Source organism: Mytilus edulis, chromosome 1, assembly GCF_963676685.1.
Source record: "Mytilus edulis chromosome 1, xbMytEdul2.2, whole genome shotgun sequence".
Taxonomy (NCBI): domain Eukaryota; kingdom Metazoa; phylum Mollusca; class Bivalvia; order Mytilida; family Mytilidae; genus Mytilus; species Mytilus edulis.
In genome coordinates, this window is record NC_092344.1 from 100,367,178 (window position 1) to 100,380,948 (window position 13,771).

Consider the following 13,771-nt stretch of genomic DNA (forward strand, 5'->3'; position numbering starts at 1 on the left):
AACGTAAAAAATGTCCGATCATTACAAGGAGGAACAATATACCAAATGTGGTTGAAATCTTTTGAAGCATATTGGTTTTAGAGTTTCCACAAGGGTGATATTGCCTTGTATTACAACTGCCACTGTGACCTTGACCTTTGAACTTTAAAGTCAATAGCGCTTAAGATATTCTTAACGAGTAACACCATACCAAGCTTTGAGCATTTTGGTTCTAGAGTGTCCATAACAATTTAATCTACACGCAACTTACATGTAGTAGGCGAGGGGATAATAAACTAAGTTTTATAAGAATTAGACAAAAAGATCGATTTCCCGCCATGCATGGCAGACTTGTACAGAAACGATATGTTGTCGAAATTCTGTTCGTATCTTTTAGACATCGTATGGCCATCGCGCCATCATCGTAATCCATCGTTTAGCCTTCGTAATCCATCGTGTAGCCTTCGGATGAGATATGAAGCTTAAATACCCGTCTTCGGTTAACCTTCGTATGTCCATCTTTTGCTATCGTATATAATTTCGGCACCATCGTATAGACTTCGTTATTCATCGTACTTGCTTCGGTCACTGTTTGATATTTTAACGAGTTCGGGACCAACTTCGTACGAACTTACAATTTTCGCATTCGGGTGTCCATCGTATATAAAAATCGGGACAGTGTGACGCGGGCATTAACAATAAATCTAATAGACAACTCAATAAGGTATTAACCATGCTACAAGCTCTACAAAACATGCATTTTTCATTTTGGGGAGAGTTGTCTCATATGCAATCTTATTTTTAACTTTTGTCTTCAGTGTAGAAGAGCTAACTAAATTCATGTCCTCTTATATATACAAGTGTTTGAGGTTGATTAAGCACTTAAATACTGATTCTTGTATGATCATAAATTTATAAGCTGACAAGTTTCTCCCTTTTTACATAACAGAGGCTTAAATAGTTGACCTTTAGTTATTACGTAACTCACCATGATGGCTTTCCAAACTTTAAACAACTGGCAAGAACATGGACTATAAATGTAAACAATAGATGCGAGTTCAACAAAAAAATTATGAATTTAATTAAAATGTTGTTATAAAAAAAGTTCTCGATATTCATTTTTTGTTATGCTAAAGACTGTTGACCCACGTATTTAAAAAAAATCACAATTTAGGTAGTAGAGTTAATATATAATTCACATGTACAAGTTTAAGTGGGAAATAGCGATTAAAAAAATTATTAGGTGTCCGTTGATTTTTGTTCTTAGTTTTTGAAGATTAATATATACGCAATAGTATATGTAAAATGTTCATGTTCAATGTACAGTGACTCCATGTCTCCATTACTATAGGTTTATAAACATTAAGTATGTCCTTTACTAATTACTGATGATTCAAAAGAGGATTTAGTTTTACACGTCAGATTGGATTATATTTGTGTATCCTGTATGTAAATAAAAGGAAAATAATGTGAAAAGAAAAATGTTTGTTTTATGAAGAATATGAAGACCAATTAAAATAATGTATAATTGGATGATTGTAAAGTTATGTATTATTATTTGTATATGCTGTTTAAGATTTAGTACATGCTCAGGTAAGTCTACATGTAATACACATTGTTTACAGTTTCAAAAAATATTTTTGTAATTTTTATGAACACATAAAATTTATTTATTTGTAGATTTATGACCTTTTATCAGGTATTTGTTTACTAATTACCTTAAAAAAATACAAATCGCAAATGATTTATTATAATGAATCTGTTTTTAATGATGAATACGTCACATTGTATAAGGACTGACTGCGGGATGTGCTATTGTCACTATGTAGTATTTACAACATTGTATATGCTGTTTAATTTTATTTTTTTTCAAAATATTAACAAAAAATCATTTATGAGATTAACAGTGGATGATTTTATGTGAAAAACAACTGCTGGTATAAAATTAAATTTTTAAAATTGGGAAATAGTTAAATCATTATCATAAATTTCAATCGCACAAAGATTTTTAAATACAAAAGTGCTTCAGGCTAAACTTTACAATAACTTGATAGTGTCCAGGTTAAGATGTGACAAAGTATTGTTAATGGGAGATGGGTTTCAATGGAAAGAAATTACCAACTGACCCATGTTGATATCACACATGATTAATTTTTATGTTTTACAATAGTTGAAATATATTAAACCTATATCTGCTTTAAAGGAGCATTATCTACGAAATATATAAAACAATATTAGTGTTTTATCAATCATTATTGAAAGTGTTACAGTGAAATAAAAATTCGCTTGCAGCAGCCAGTTTGATTAAATTTTGTCAAAATAATCTTCGGTTGTTTTTTTTTTTTTTAATTTTTGGTCGGGTTATTGTCTCTTTGACACATTCCCCATTTCCATTCTCAATTTTATTAGAATCATTGCTGATGAATTGTTCACTTGCAAGTGAATAATTCGACTACAGAATGAATGCGTATTCATGTGAACTTCAATATAACCCTTAGCTAGAGATGGGTTACACATAAAATAGGCATTTTATCTGTTATAATGCAAAGAATGACAACATTTTTGTTTAGGGGCCCGCTGAAGTAAGTCTTCGGGTGTGGGATTTTCTCGCTATGATGAAGTTCCATTGCTTCTTTTTTTTTCTTTTTTTTCTTTATCTTTGGACGGACGGGTTGTTGTCTCTTTGACCTATTTCTCATTTCCATTCTCAATTCTATGAAAGTGAAATAAGGAAAACCCATTTGGGTGACTGATCGATTCACAACAACGCATTCTTATACAGGTAATAACGATGATAAAACTATTTTTTAACCTTTAATATAAAATCAAACAGACCTAGACAAATTCAATTGCACGTGTTCGCTATCTATTTATATCTATTTTTATGTGTTTATGACCGTTAACAGTCTTTGGGAGTCTTCGATTGATAATTAGATAGGGTCTAGACTAAAATACACACGAAATTCTGGCTGTTACATTTTAATGAGTCTATGTATTGTGATTTGTTTATTAGAGATTTTTTGTGTATTTTGGATATACGTTTTCGTATGTTATAAATCAAAAATGAGAATTTGAGTCAAATCGATGAACATGAATTTGACAACTGAAGCCCCTTTCATCAACGTGTGTTCATCAAAGTTTATTAAACGGGCAATAACCGGTAAAAACTCACACATAATAAGAAAATTAAACATTTTTTTACAACACTTTTATGCAATGATTCTTATTATCTAGTGTATTCATAAACTGTATAATTTTGTCCTTTTTCTAAGTTGAATATACGTTTTAGTATGCTATAAATCAAATTTATGTCAAATCGATTAACACGAATTTGATATTAATGCTTATGATACAAGTAAAACAGTTTTTGATACTGATGAATCAGGAAACAGATGCTTGCTGGAAGTTCTGTGATTACTTATTCTCTTTTTGATTTCGACTCCAAATCGACACGAACAAATCTTCCTTTGAAGCAGGAGATGCTCACTCTTTTGGTGTAACTGTTAAATTTAATAGGCTTTTTATTATCAAAAACATTAGATAGTATGTCTTCACTGGTTCCATGTTTGGTGGATTTTGTTGTTACTGTATTTGAGTTGTTCATAACATGTAAACAGTTGATATTAGGCGCATTTGATGGTTTCAGATTAGCAAACTAGTCGTGGTTTTGGCTACAATGAGACAATTCAATGAGCCCTATTTGGCCTGAAATGTATGTATTTTAAGTTCCTTTATACTAATATGGAAACATTCGTCGACATTTAGCATAGAAACTAATTGAATGACAAAGACCATCAAAACTTGTTTTAACGGGGCATAAGGGGACAGTTTCAATCATTGTTTTATCTGTTTCCTGTTTCATCAGTATCATAAACTGTTTCATGTGTATCAATAACTGGTTCGTCTGTATCAATAATTGTGTCATCTGTTTCTCTGTTTCATCAGTGTCAAACACTGTTCTATCTGTTTCAATAACTGTTATGGAAACAATAACTGTTTCATCTGTTTCCGGTTTTATCAGTGTTTCATCTGTTTCATATTTCATCAGTATCAAAAACTGTTTCATCTGTATCAATAACTGTTTCCTCTAAATCAAAAACTGTTTCATTTGTATAAATAACTGTTTCATTTGGATCAATAACTGTTTCCTCTATATCAATAACTGTTTCACTTGTATCCGGTTTTATCAGTGTTTCATCTGTTTCATATTTCATCAGTATCAATAACTGTTTCATTTGGATCAAAAACTGTTTCATTTGGATCAATTACTGTTTCCTCTATATCAAAAAATGTTTCATCTGTGTCCGGTTTCATCAGTGTCAAAAACTATTTCATTTGTATTAATAACTTTTTCATTTGTATCAATAACTTTTTCATTTATATCAATAAATGTTTCATCTATTTTTGTTTTATCTGTATCAATAACCGTTTCATCTATTTTTGTTTCATTTGTATGAATAACTGTTTCATCTGTTTCCTGTTTCATCAGGGCCAATAACCATTATATCATTATCAAAACTGTTTCATATGTTTCATATTTCATCAGTATCAAAAACTGTTTCATTTGTATCAAAATAACTGTTTAATCTATTTTTGTTTCATCTGTAACAATAACTGTTTTATCTGTGTCCTGTTTCATTAGTATCAATAACTGTTTCATCTGTTTCCTTTTCCAGATGTATCAATAACTGTTTCATCTATATCAATAACTGTTTCATCTGTTTATGTTTCATCAGTGTCAAGAATTGCTTTATCTGTATCGATAACTATTTTATCTGTATCAATAATTGTTTCATCTGTATCAGTAACTGTTTCATCTGTTTCTGTTATCAGTATCAATAATTGTTTCAAAATAATCAGGTTTCACTCGGTTTGTTTGTTTTCATGATAAATATTTTAGATTTGCTATTTCATTTCTTTCAGTTAACTTAGCATTTAAGAAACCAGCTATTCTCAGTTCCAATTACACAGGGTCGGATGGGACGATATATTTTACAGCCGATCGAGCTGTAGATGAAAATACAAATGATGTATTTGCGACACCCGGAGATCCTGCAGGCACATGTACCCATACCCGTCAGACTGCAAACTCGAAACCAGTATATTGGCAAGTGGACCTCGGACAGACCAGTATTGTAACACGGGTGAAAATAGCGTACAGAAATGATCGTAAGTATAAACATTTAATTTTTAATTCAAACTAACTTCAATAATTTTTTGGTGAGATATCATGGGTCTGACATGAAATTGCAAGACCGGCGAATCTAATAAGCAAATAAAATTTGTTATTTCTAAGCATTATATATTTGATACTTAGCTGATAGATATAGGAAGATGTGGTATTAGTGCAAATGAGACAACTCTCCATCCAAGTTTCAATTTATAAAAGTAAATCATTATAGGACAACGTACGGTTGAATCTATATTGGAGCTGGGTTTTTTTTAACATTATTCAGCACCAGTCTTTAATTTGGAGATAGACGTTGGAATTATTAAGATACCATAAGGTACGGAACTCCCTCAGGTAAGGTTAAAACTAGTTTGATTTTGGCCCTACTATTCAGTTTTCTATTGTTCATTTCGCTCTTGAAGTTTTCAAGTTTTAGTATTTGAGCGGTCCCGATGAAGGTAAATAAAGAATTTGTCTAGCAGTTGTTTGCATCCTCCTCGTTCTGTTCTCTGGTAGATTCTAGTAGTTGTCTAATTAGCAAACATAATAAATCTCCTTATTTTTAAGTTTAAAGGTCTGTTAAGGTTCTATTGCATGTAATCTTTTCCAAAGTTCCATATGTTTGCAATTCAAATTTTAGATCTAGAACTTGAAATATCGATCAATCAAATATGTTGTTCAAAAACGGTTAAGAAAAACATCAACACCTAGCAAACAGACTAGCTTGTTTGTTAAAGACTGAATCGAGACTTGCAAATAAAAGAAAAAAATATATAAGTCAATGAAAGCAATACTTTACAACACAAAATAAAAATTAGAAGATTTGGTATGATTATCAATGAGACAGTTATCCCTCAAAGTCAAAATGACTTGGATGCAAGCAACGATAGTCTACAACATGACCTTCAATAATGATCTATATCAATACTCTATTCTCATAAAACCAATGCAATGATCAAACCCCATACCGTATAGTTATTCCATTTTATATATTTGACAGAAGGGATTGTCTTGATCTTTTCAAAACATGTTACCCTCTTAACGGACGTTGAAAATTTCATGCTTTTGAAACATTATTATTTCTAACGAGTTGGTGTTGTGTCAAAAACATCATATTCAACCTCTCCAATTTCAAACACTTCAATGCACCACGAGATCATATTGCTTCACTCCAATTCTAAAACTATACGGTACTAAATTTTGTTTACAACAATTTACAATGATTTAATTTCCTTTTTCCAATACCTCATTGTGCTATGTCTTGTTCACAACGCCATCAGTTCCCCTATTTTCCACTTGATACCTCGTTTAATATAGTCAATAGTCTTAAATAAACTCATCATAGATACCAGGACTAAATTTTGTATATACGCCAGACGCGCGTTTCGTCTACAAAAGACTCATCAGTGACGCTCGAATCCAAAAAGTTAAAAGGGCCAAATAAAGTACGAAGTTGAAGAGCAGTACGGATCAAAATTCCTAAAAGTTTTGCCAAATAAAGCTAAGATATTCTATGCCTGAGGTAGAAAAGCCTTACATTTCAAAAATTCAAAAATTGTAAACAGTTAATTTATAAATGATACCGTCTGACATAAACCTACAGTACAACGACTATCATGGCACTCGGGGTTGATAGAGTACAACTGTGTTGTCTATGCTTCATGTAAATTTGTATCACTTGAATTGTTTCAGGCAACGATAGAATGAATGGTTATAGCATTACATTTTCAAACGAGTCATTAGCTAATGGTATAGTGTGTTATCAGGATACATTTCCTGGAAAGCCGTTGACAAATGACCAGCATAACTGTACAGTTATTGGAAGATATGCTCGATACGACAACAACATTGGGTTCGCAGAAATTTGTAATTTTGAAGCCTATGGTACGTGTGCATTTTGTTATATTGATATTTTTATTACATTTAAAAATGATTTGGTTAAGGTCTGACACATTAAAAAATACATGTAAGTGTTCTAATTCTATCAAGAATCATTAATATTTATTTATCATATTAATAACATGATCCTAAGGAATGCTAAAGGAAAATATTATAATGGAAGCAAAGTTAAATGTTATCAACAATATACTACCAAACATTGATACTTTTTAAGTACAGTCAAGCCTACTTAAGAGACCACCTGTATTAAGCAAAACATGTGTTAAAAAACCACCTGTCTTAAGTGACACTTTTTTGCTCTCCCTTAAGTGGTCTCTTAAAACAGGTTTGACTGGATATTCAAAAAGTTTCATAATATCCGAAGAACATATTGCATGTCTAAGTTGACGAAAGTAATCGGAAAGCAACGATTTCAATAAACATGGAAAGATGATAGATGATTGATACCTAAGTTCTTAATACATAATTTTTTTATTAGTTGACATTAGCTTTAATAAGTTGATATTAGCTTTGAACTAGCTGTCAATAACTGCGAGTACTCTCGGTACTGTACTTTGTCTTTTTTGTTGTGGAGATGTATAAATACCCTGCCACGTCTGGTCTGTATTTTGTTACTTTTGTTTTTCTGCTTTGTATCGATCTTATTTGATATACCATTTTCAAATGATTTTTATAGGGTGTTCATGTGTTACGCCCGCTAACATGTTAAACCCCACCACATAAGTGTACGTAGTTATCAAAGGTACCAGGATTATAATTTAGTACGCCAGACGCGCGTTTCGTCTACATACGTGCCTGTCCAAATTCAGTCTGTGATTCAGTGGTTGTATGTTGCTGTAGATTACATTTGTTTTCGTTCATTGATTTGCACATAGACCAGACCGTTAGTTTTCTCGTTTGAAAGGTTTTACACTTGTCATTTCGGGGCTTCTTACAGTTGTCTATGTGATACGGGATTTGCTCATTGTTGAAGGTCGTATATGTGTCATTTTCAAAAAATTTCGAATTTTTGAAATTGCCATATACGATGCAGGAAATGCTTACCCTTCCGGAGCACCTGATTTCACTCCCGGTTTTTAGTGGAGTTCGTGTTGTTTCTTAATTATTATTTATAACTGTTGATGTAAATGTCCTTTGGTTTTGTGAGTCTTTGTTTACTCCTTGGTTTTGATTGTTATTGTCTTATTAAAAGTTACTTATTCAAACAACCCTCTACATAAGCAAATCAAAACAAACAGTACTTTTAGAACAACATATTAAAAGATGCAATCTTAATGATGTCATACAAGAATATCATGAAACATTTTTTGATCGAGGGTACAATATTTTGTCTCTCCTGTTACCATTTTCAAAAGAAATTTTGGGTTATTAAGAAAAGGTTTAGATAAAATGTTGAGCTTGTTTTACGTAGCCAATTAGATGGTTTTCAAAAGAATAAAATTTTATATATATTCATTCTGTAAAATAAGAAATTATTTGCCAATTTTCCAGGTTGTACTGAAAAATGCCTCTAAAAATTGGTTTTCAAAGGTTGTAAAAATTACCACCAGTAATGCAAAGTCTAAGATAGCAATTTATATTGTTGGGCATTTTTTTACCCTTTCAAATAAACCCAACATCAAGTAAATCCCTCATCAGTTAGTTTACTTTTCTCGTTATTTCATTGGTAACAGGAACGTACGTGTATGATATATCACTAAATAAAAGTCTATCCTGTTACCAAATGATGCATTAAAAATTGTTTGAGGTATGTTACTGTTAGCATATTTTTTTTAAACATGTACAGAGCAAATGTTTGTCTATAGGGTCTGTTATTAAGCATTTTTAAAAGTTTTTGATTATTTTATTAATATGCTTTACAGAAGACCATATCGATAAACAATTGTACACCACATGTAGTTAACCGTTATTTGTACGATTTATTCAGACTTTCAATTTTAGATATCTGTATATTTTATTGTTGCATTTTGATTATTCAAATACAATATAGGATGTCCAGTCGGGTCATATGGTATAAATTGTGCAACATTGTGTCCAGCCACCTGTTTGTCCCCTACTTGTAACCCTGATAATGGATATTGTATTGGCGGATGTCGAGCTGGTTGGCAGGGGAATAAGTGTCAACAAGGTAATATTTATCATTTTAGTTACTTATTCAAGTAGATATGATATAACATATAATATAACCATTTCCCAACTAACTTGTTATGTGATATTTCAAAAATTGGAATAACTAGAAATGTACAAACTTGATTGCTGGAAGAAATATTTGATATTCTGAAGGTGTGTGAAATTGATATGCTAACAAATTATAAAATCAAAAATAGGCCAACTCTTTGCAATGCATAAAAAAAAATTAAAATCAACAAGTAAGTAACCTAATTCGTTAAACATATCCGAATTTACCAATTTCATTCGATTTATAGTATGTGATGATGGCACTTACGGATTAGGATGTGGCAACAGTTGTTTCTGTAGAGGGTCTGCCTGTAATAAGGTGACGGGAGAATGTCCGGTTGGAGGATGTCTAAGAGGGTATAAAGGGACTTATTGTAACGAAAGTGAGTAACAACTTATTATACTCTGTTATCTGTTTAGTATTATTTGTTTTATTGGAGGGTGGATTTAAGGTATAAATATTGGAAGCAGTAATTTTGTTCCATCAAAATATATGTTTATAGACAAAAACATTTGGAAAATACTTGAAATGTGTTTTTTTTTTTACATATTTCGTTGGTGTAATGATATGTTTATAACTACTTACCTTAATCACTACATGGGTTAACTCATTTGAATTGTCAAATTATTTAAAGAAAAATTAGTATTTACTATTTCTCTCTGGTTCTTAGAATAATGGGTTAGAGATGCAAAACTATAAACACCCAAACATATAACTAACATATAAAGTAGTATTTGCAGTTTTGCTATTAATGGTACTGCATGTATATTGCAACTATTCGGCCAGTTTATAACTTTAATGTAATTGAATTTCAGCATGTACAGGTAACCAGTTTGGGTTTGACTGTCTGTCTGTTTGTAACTGTGCTGGATCTGACTGCTTTCCCGAAAACGGAACGTGTTTTAGTGGAGGTTGTTTACCTGGATGGGCATTGGATTCTTGCAGTCAACGTATGTGAATAATGTTCTATATGAGTAATATAGTTATATGAATAATCAGGGATGTTGGATATATGTAAGTGAGACAGAGAAATCAAGCAAATATTTTAGACAGCGACCCTATAATATAGAATAGAGACAGAAATTTATTTTATAAGTTTAATAAGGTCTATGGACTAAAGCAATTGGGATTATGATATGATTTAAACATTCATTGAGCAGTTTTTTTTTTTGTTTTTTTTTAAAGTTATGTAGAAAGTTGAACATAAAGTTTTGAATTAAATTATGAACGAAGATGTGGCATATTTACATTATGAATAGACATATTTAAAACAGAAGGAAAGGATGAAGATTGTACTGAAGGTGCCATTTATAACGGAATTATCTATTACAGCGTGTCCTCCGAATACGTTTGGTCAGGACTGTAATGCCACCTGTGGTAATTGTGCTCGCGGCAGAACATGTAACCCCGTAACTGGTATATGTGATAACGGCTGTGCCGATGGTTGGTTGGGGATGTATTGTAATATTTGTAAGTAGCAATTTAGTAGAAACACATATGTATTGAACAGTTATAATGCTTTCATTCAATCAAGGAATTGTATATACAATTCCTTGATTCAATAAGGCTTATTTCAGACGGAAACAAATTCTAATTAAATTTTCCTTTGTTTCTTTTCATTTCATCTTTTGGTGTTGTTTCTCTTTTTGTACCCAGCATAACGTTTTGTTGTAAACATCGACCAGTTAAGGTTTCTATACTTGTTTCGGCATTGTATTTCACAGCAACGTGTCCCTTTCAAATACATAAAGTTGGAAATTTTCATTTCAAATCGATGTAAAATCAAAACGATGAGTACAATCTTTATTATAGCATGACTTTTACATGGTAATGTACTTCCGTTTGTCTGGGATTTATCCTGTTGCTTTTGATACAAATTCGTATTTTAACTTTAATTAACTTAAGATTCATGCTTGAATAAATACCAAAGAGATATAAATGAATTATTATTTTAATTGGCAAAATAAAGGCCACGGTTCACAAATTTATCAAACATTAATTTATCATCAAGAAAGATGAAACATTAGCATGATCATGAGGCACACATGATCAAAGTTAACACATTAGCGTGGATCACTGTTGATCAGTTATAATATTAGAATGGATCACGATTGATCAATTAAAAACTTTAGCATGGATCACGATTGATCAATTATAACATTAGCATGGATCAAGAATGATCAATTAGAACCATCTGTACAAACAGAGCACTTTATCATTACTGTCCAATACTGACATTGACTTTAAAATACTGGCCCTGGGAACAAAAGCTCAGTAACGGCTATTATAGTCCATTATGTGAACATGGTGCAAGGTTGTTGGCGTTGTGTCGCTTTCCCGCCAACTGGTCACATGTTAAACATGCGACCACCGCCATGAAATAAAAGAAAACGACCCAACAAGCCGTGGCCTTATTGACTTGGTTGCTACATATTTATATTCATCCCTTGTCTTGCAGGACGAAGCCTTTAAATCAACGAACGTCATAGCACACTATTGCAAGTGCACGACTTAAATTAACAAAACATTATTAGATAGTAACCACCATGTTGTACACTAAATCATTATCTGTACATTTTCTTTCATTAGGAACGCTTACACAACATCCTAAAGAAAATTTTGAATTCTATACAAAAATAGTTCATTTCCCATGTTTGAAAGATAAACACCGTCGATGTTGAAAAGTCCCTTCTCATTCCATGTTATTTCAGGATATTTTATGTATCCTCCACCAGACCAGCAAAATTGTTTATTCTAACCGCAGCTCGGTTCAGAGACTTAATGTTTTGGCCATTCCGCCAAACTAGCCTTGGTGGTATCTGGGACCAAATTAATTTAGCTTTAGGGAGCAATTCTAAAACCTTACAAAGAGACGACTTAATTTGCCGTGTAAAATTATGTAACTTGCAGGAGCCTATGTTGTTGCCCCCACAATGTATAATTAAAAAACTGGCTCCTGTTCAAATATTAATAAATATTTTATCTTTGGTACTAATTCGTGCCAATTCTTGGCACCTTTGCCTTGCCACCAAATGGTACATTTTTTCCGCTTCAAACCCAAACCGTCATAAGTGGTGCGGGCATTGGTAAATGCATGTTTTACAATGGACGAGCCTATTATCCAATAGACTTTTCCTCATATCTCTCAAGTATTCCTATTAAAACACAATTAAACGTTTAATAACATAATTTACCATCTATTTACATCTACATATAAAACAATAATTGTCTTTGATATATGACCACATCAAAATAAATTTTTTACAATCTGATGTATGACCTATATGCACCAGATTTCCATCGTCCTAGCTTCATAATTTCCTCATTAGAAATTCCTTTAGAAGAGGCTTCTGAAGCTGCCCCAATCCTGAATGAATGTGACTTGTAGCCACTTGAATCAATACCTATTACATTCAATGCCTAAGATAATATACCAGAGAACTGATAACGAGACACGCATTTTCCACCAAGGTGACAGAGTAAAGGACCATTTTTATTTGGTCTTACTCTTAGGTATCTTTTTAATAGCAGTATTGGACAAACTGTTGAATCCGTCTTCCTTATATCAATAGAAAAAACCTTACCAGTTTGATCCCCCTTAGAGTGCGTTAAGTGAAGCATAATAAACTCCCCTTTTGCTCCCCATAAAATTTGTGTACCATGTATTGATATTATATTTTGCGCTTGGCCTAATTTTGTGTAAACTAATTCTCCAACTCTCAGAAAGCCATGAAAGGCGACTGAAAAAGCTGCCGCAAAAAGCAAAGATTCATATGCTGAATAACAAATCGATGGCAACTTTTCAATTATCCTAGCCAAAAGTTCCGATGTAATTGGAAGCCTTTTATCCTTCGAGAACTTACTGCGTTTCAAACCCTCTAACATTTTTCGTATAATAAAATTTTGTGAATAGTCCATAAGTTGAGACTGCAGAACCTTGCAACGAAAACCGATTGCAGTCACGTAACAGCTGACAGTTTTATGCGCTCTCCCTTTCAGCGATAAATATGCAATAAAAAGCACAATATGCGATGGGGGAGGCAGCCACACGCACTCCATACTAAAGTCTTTCCGAAATATCCCGAAACTCCGCAATCCCGTTCTATATGTATCCTTCGTGTTCGAAGCAAGCGAGGCATCTACTAGACGATCAATTTCAGACCGGAAATCAGCTGCAGAAAAGTTTCTGGGATTGGTGTCGCCTCTGTCTCTGCTTGTGGTGCTACCATGCGGAATCTGTGCAACTGTTTACGTGAAATAGCATCAGTGATGAAGTTTGAACGACCTTCAATATGTACTGCTTTAAATTGCATATTAAGGTGGTACCTAACACTACAGGGAGATAACTCTGTAAAGTCAGCTAAACGTTTTAATTACGTTGTGTTGTAAAAGCAATATTAAGCTTCTCAATGATCAAAATTGCCGTTTATCAAATTGCTATATATTTTTGTTAAAGAAAATTTTATGAAAATTAAACGAGCCAAACTAATTTTAGTGAAAGTGTTGGGTACCACATTAAAAAGCATTGTGTGTAATACAAAAGG

The 13,771-nt window shown here is 32.4% G+C and overlaps 1 protein-coding gene across 1 annotated transcript in view; it reads left to right on the forward strand.

Annotated features, from left to right (window-relative positions):
* The first annotated feature begins 1,275 nt into the window (after nucleotides 1–1,275).
* Nucleotides 1,276–13,771, forward strand: part of LOC139516083 (receptor-type tyrosine-protein phosphatase epsilon-like) — a 36,763-nt gene continuing 24,267 nt past the window's right edge. The window contains exons 1-7 of the mRNA XM_071305930.1: nucleotides 1,276–1,572; nucleotides 4,903–5,148; nucleotides 6,842–7,033; nucleotides 9,039–9,176; nucleotides 9,475–9,609; nucleotides 10,043–10,177; nucleotides 10,560–10,697. Of these exons, the coding sequence (XP_071162031.1) occupies nucleotides 1,500–1,572; nucleotides 4,903–5,148; nucleotides 6,842–7,033; nucleotides 9,039–9,176; nucleotides 9,475–9,609; nucleotides 10,043–10,177; nucleotides 10,560–10,697 (1,057 nt within the window). The 5' untranslated portion in view covers nucleotides 1,276–1,499. The remainder of the gene's footprint in view (nucleotides 1,573–4,902; nucleotides 5,149–6,841; nucleotides 7,034–9,038; nucleotides 9,177–9,474; nucleotides 9,610–10,042; nucleotides 10,178–10,559; nucleotides 10,698–13,771) is intronic.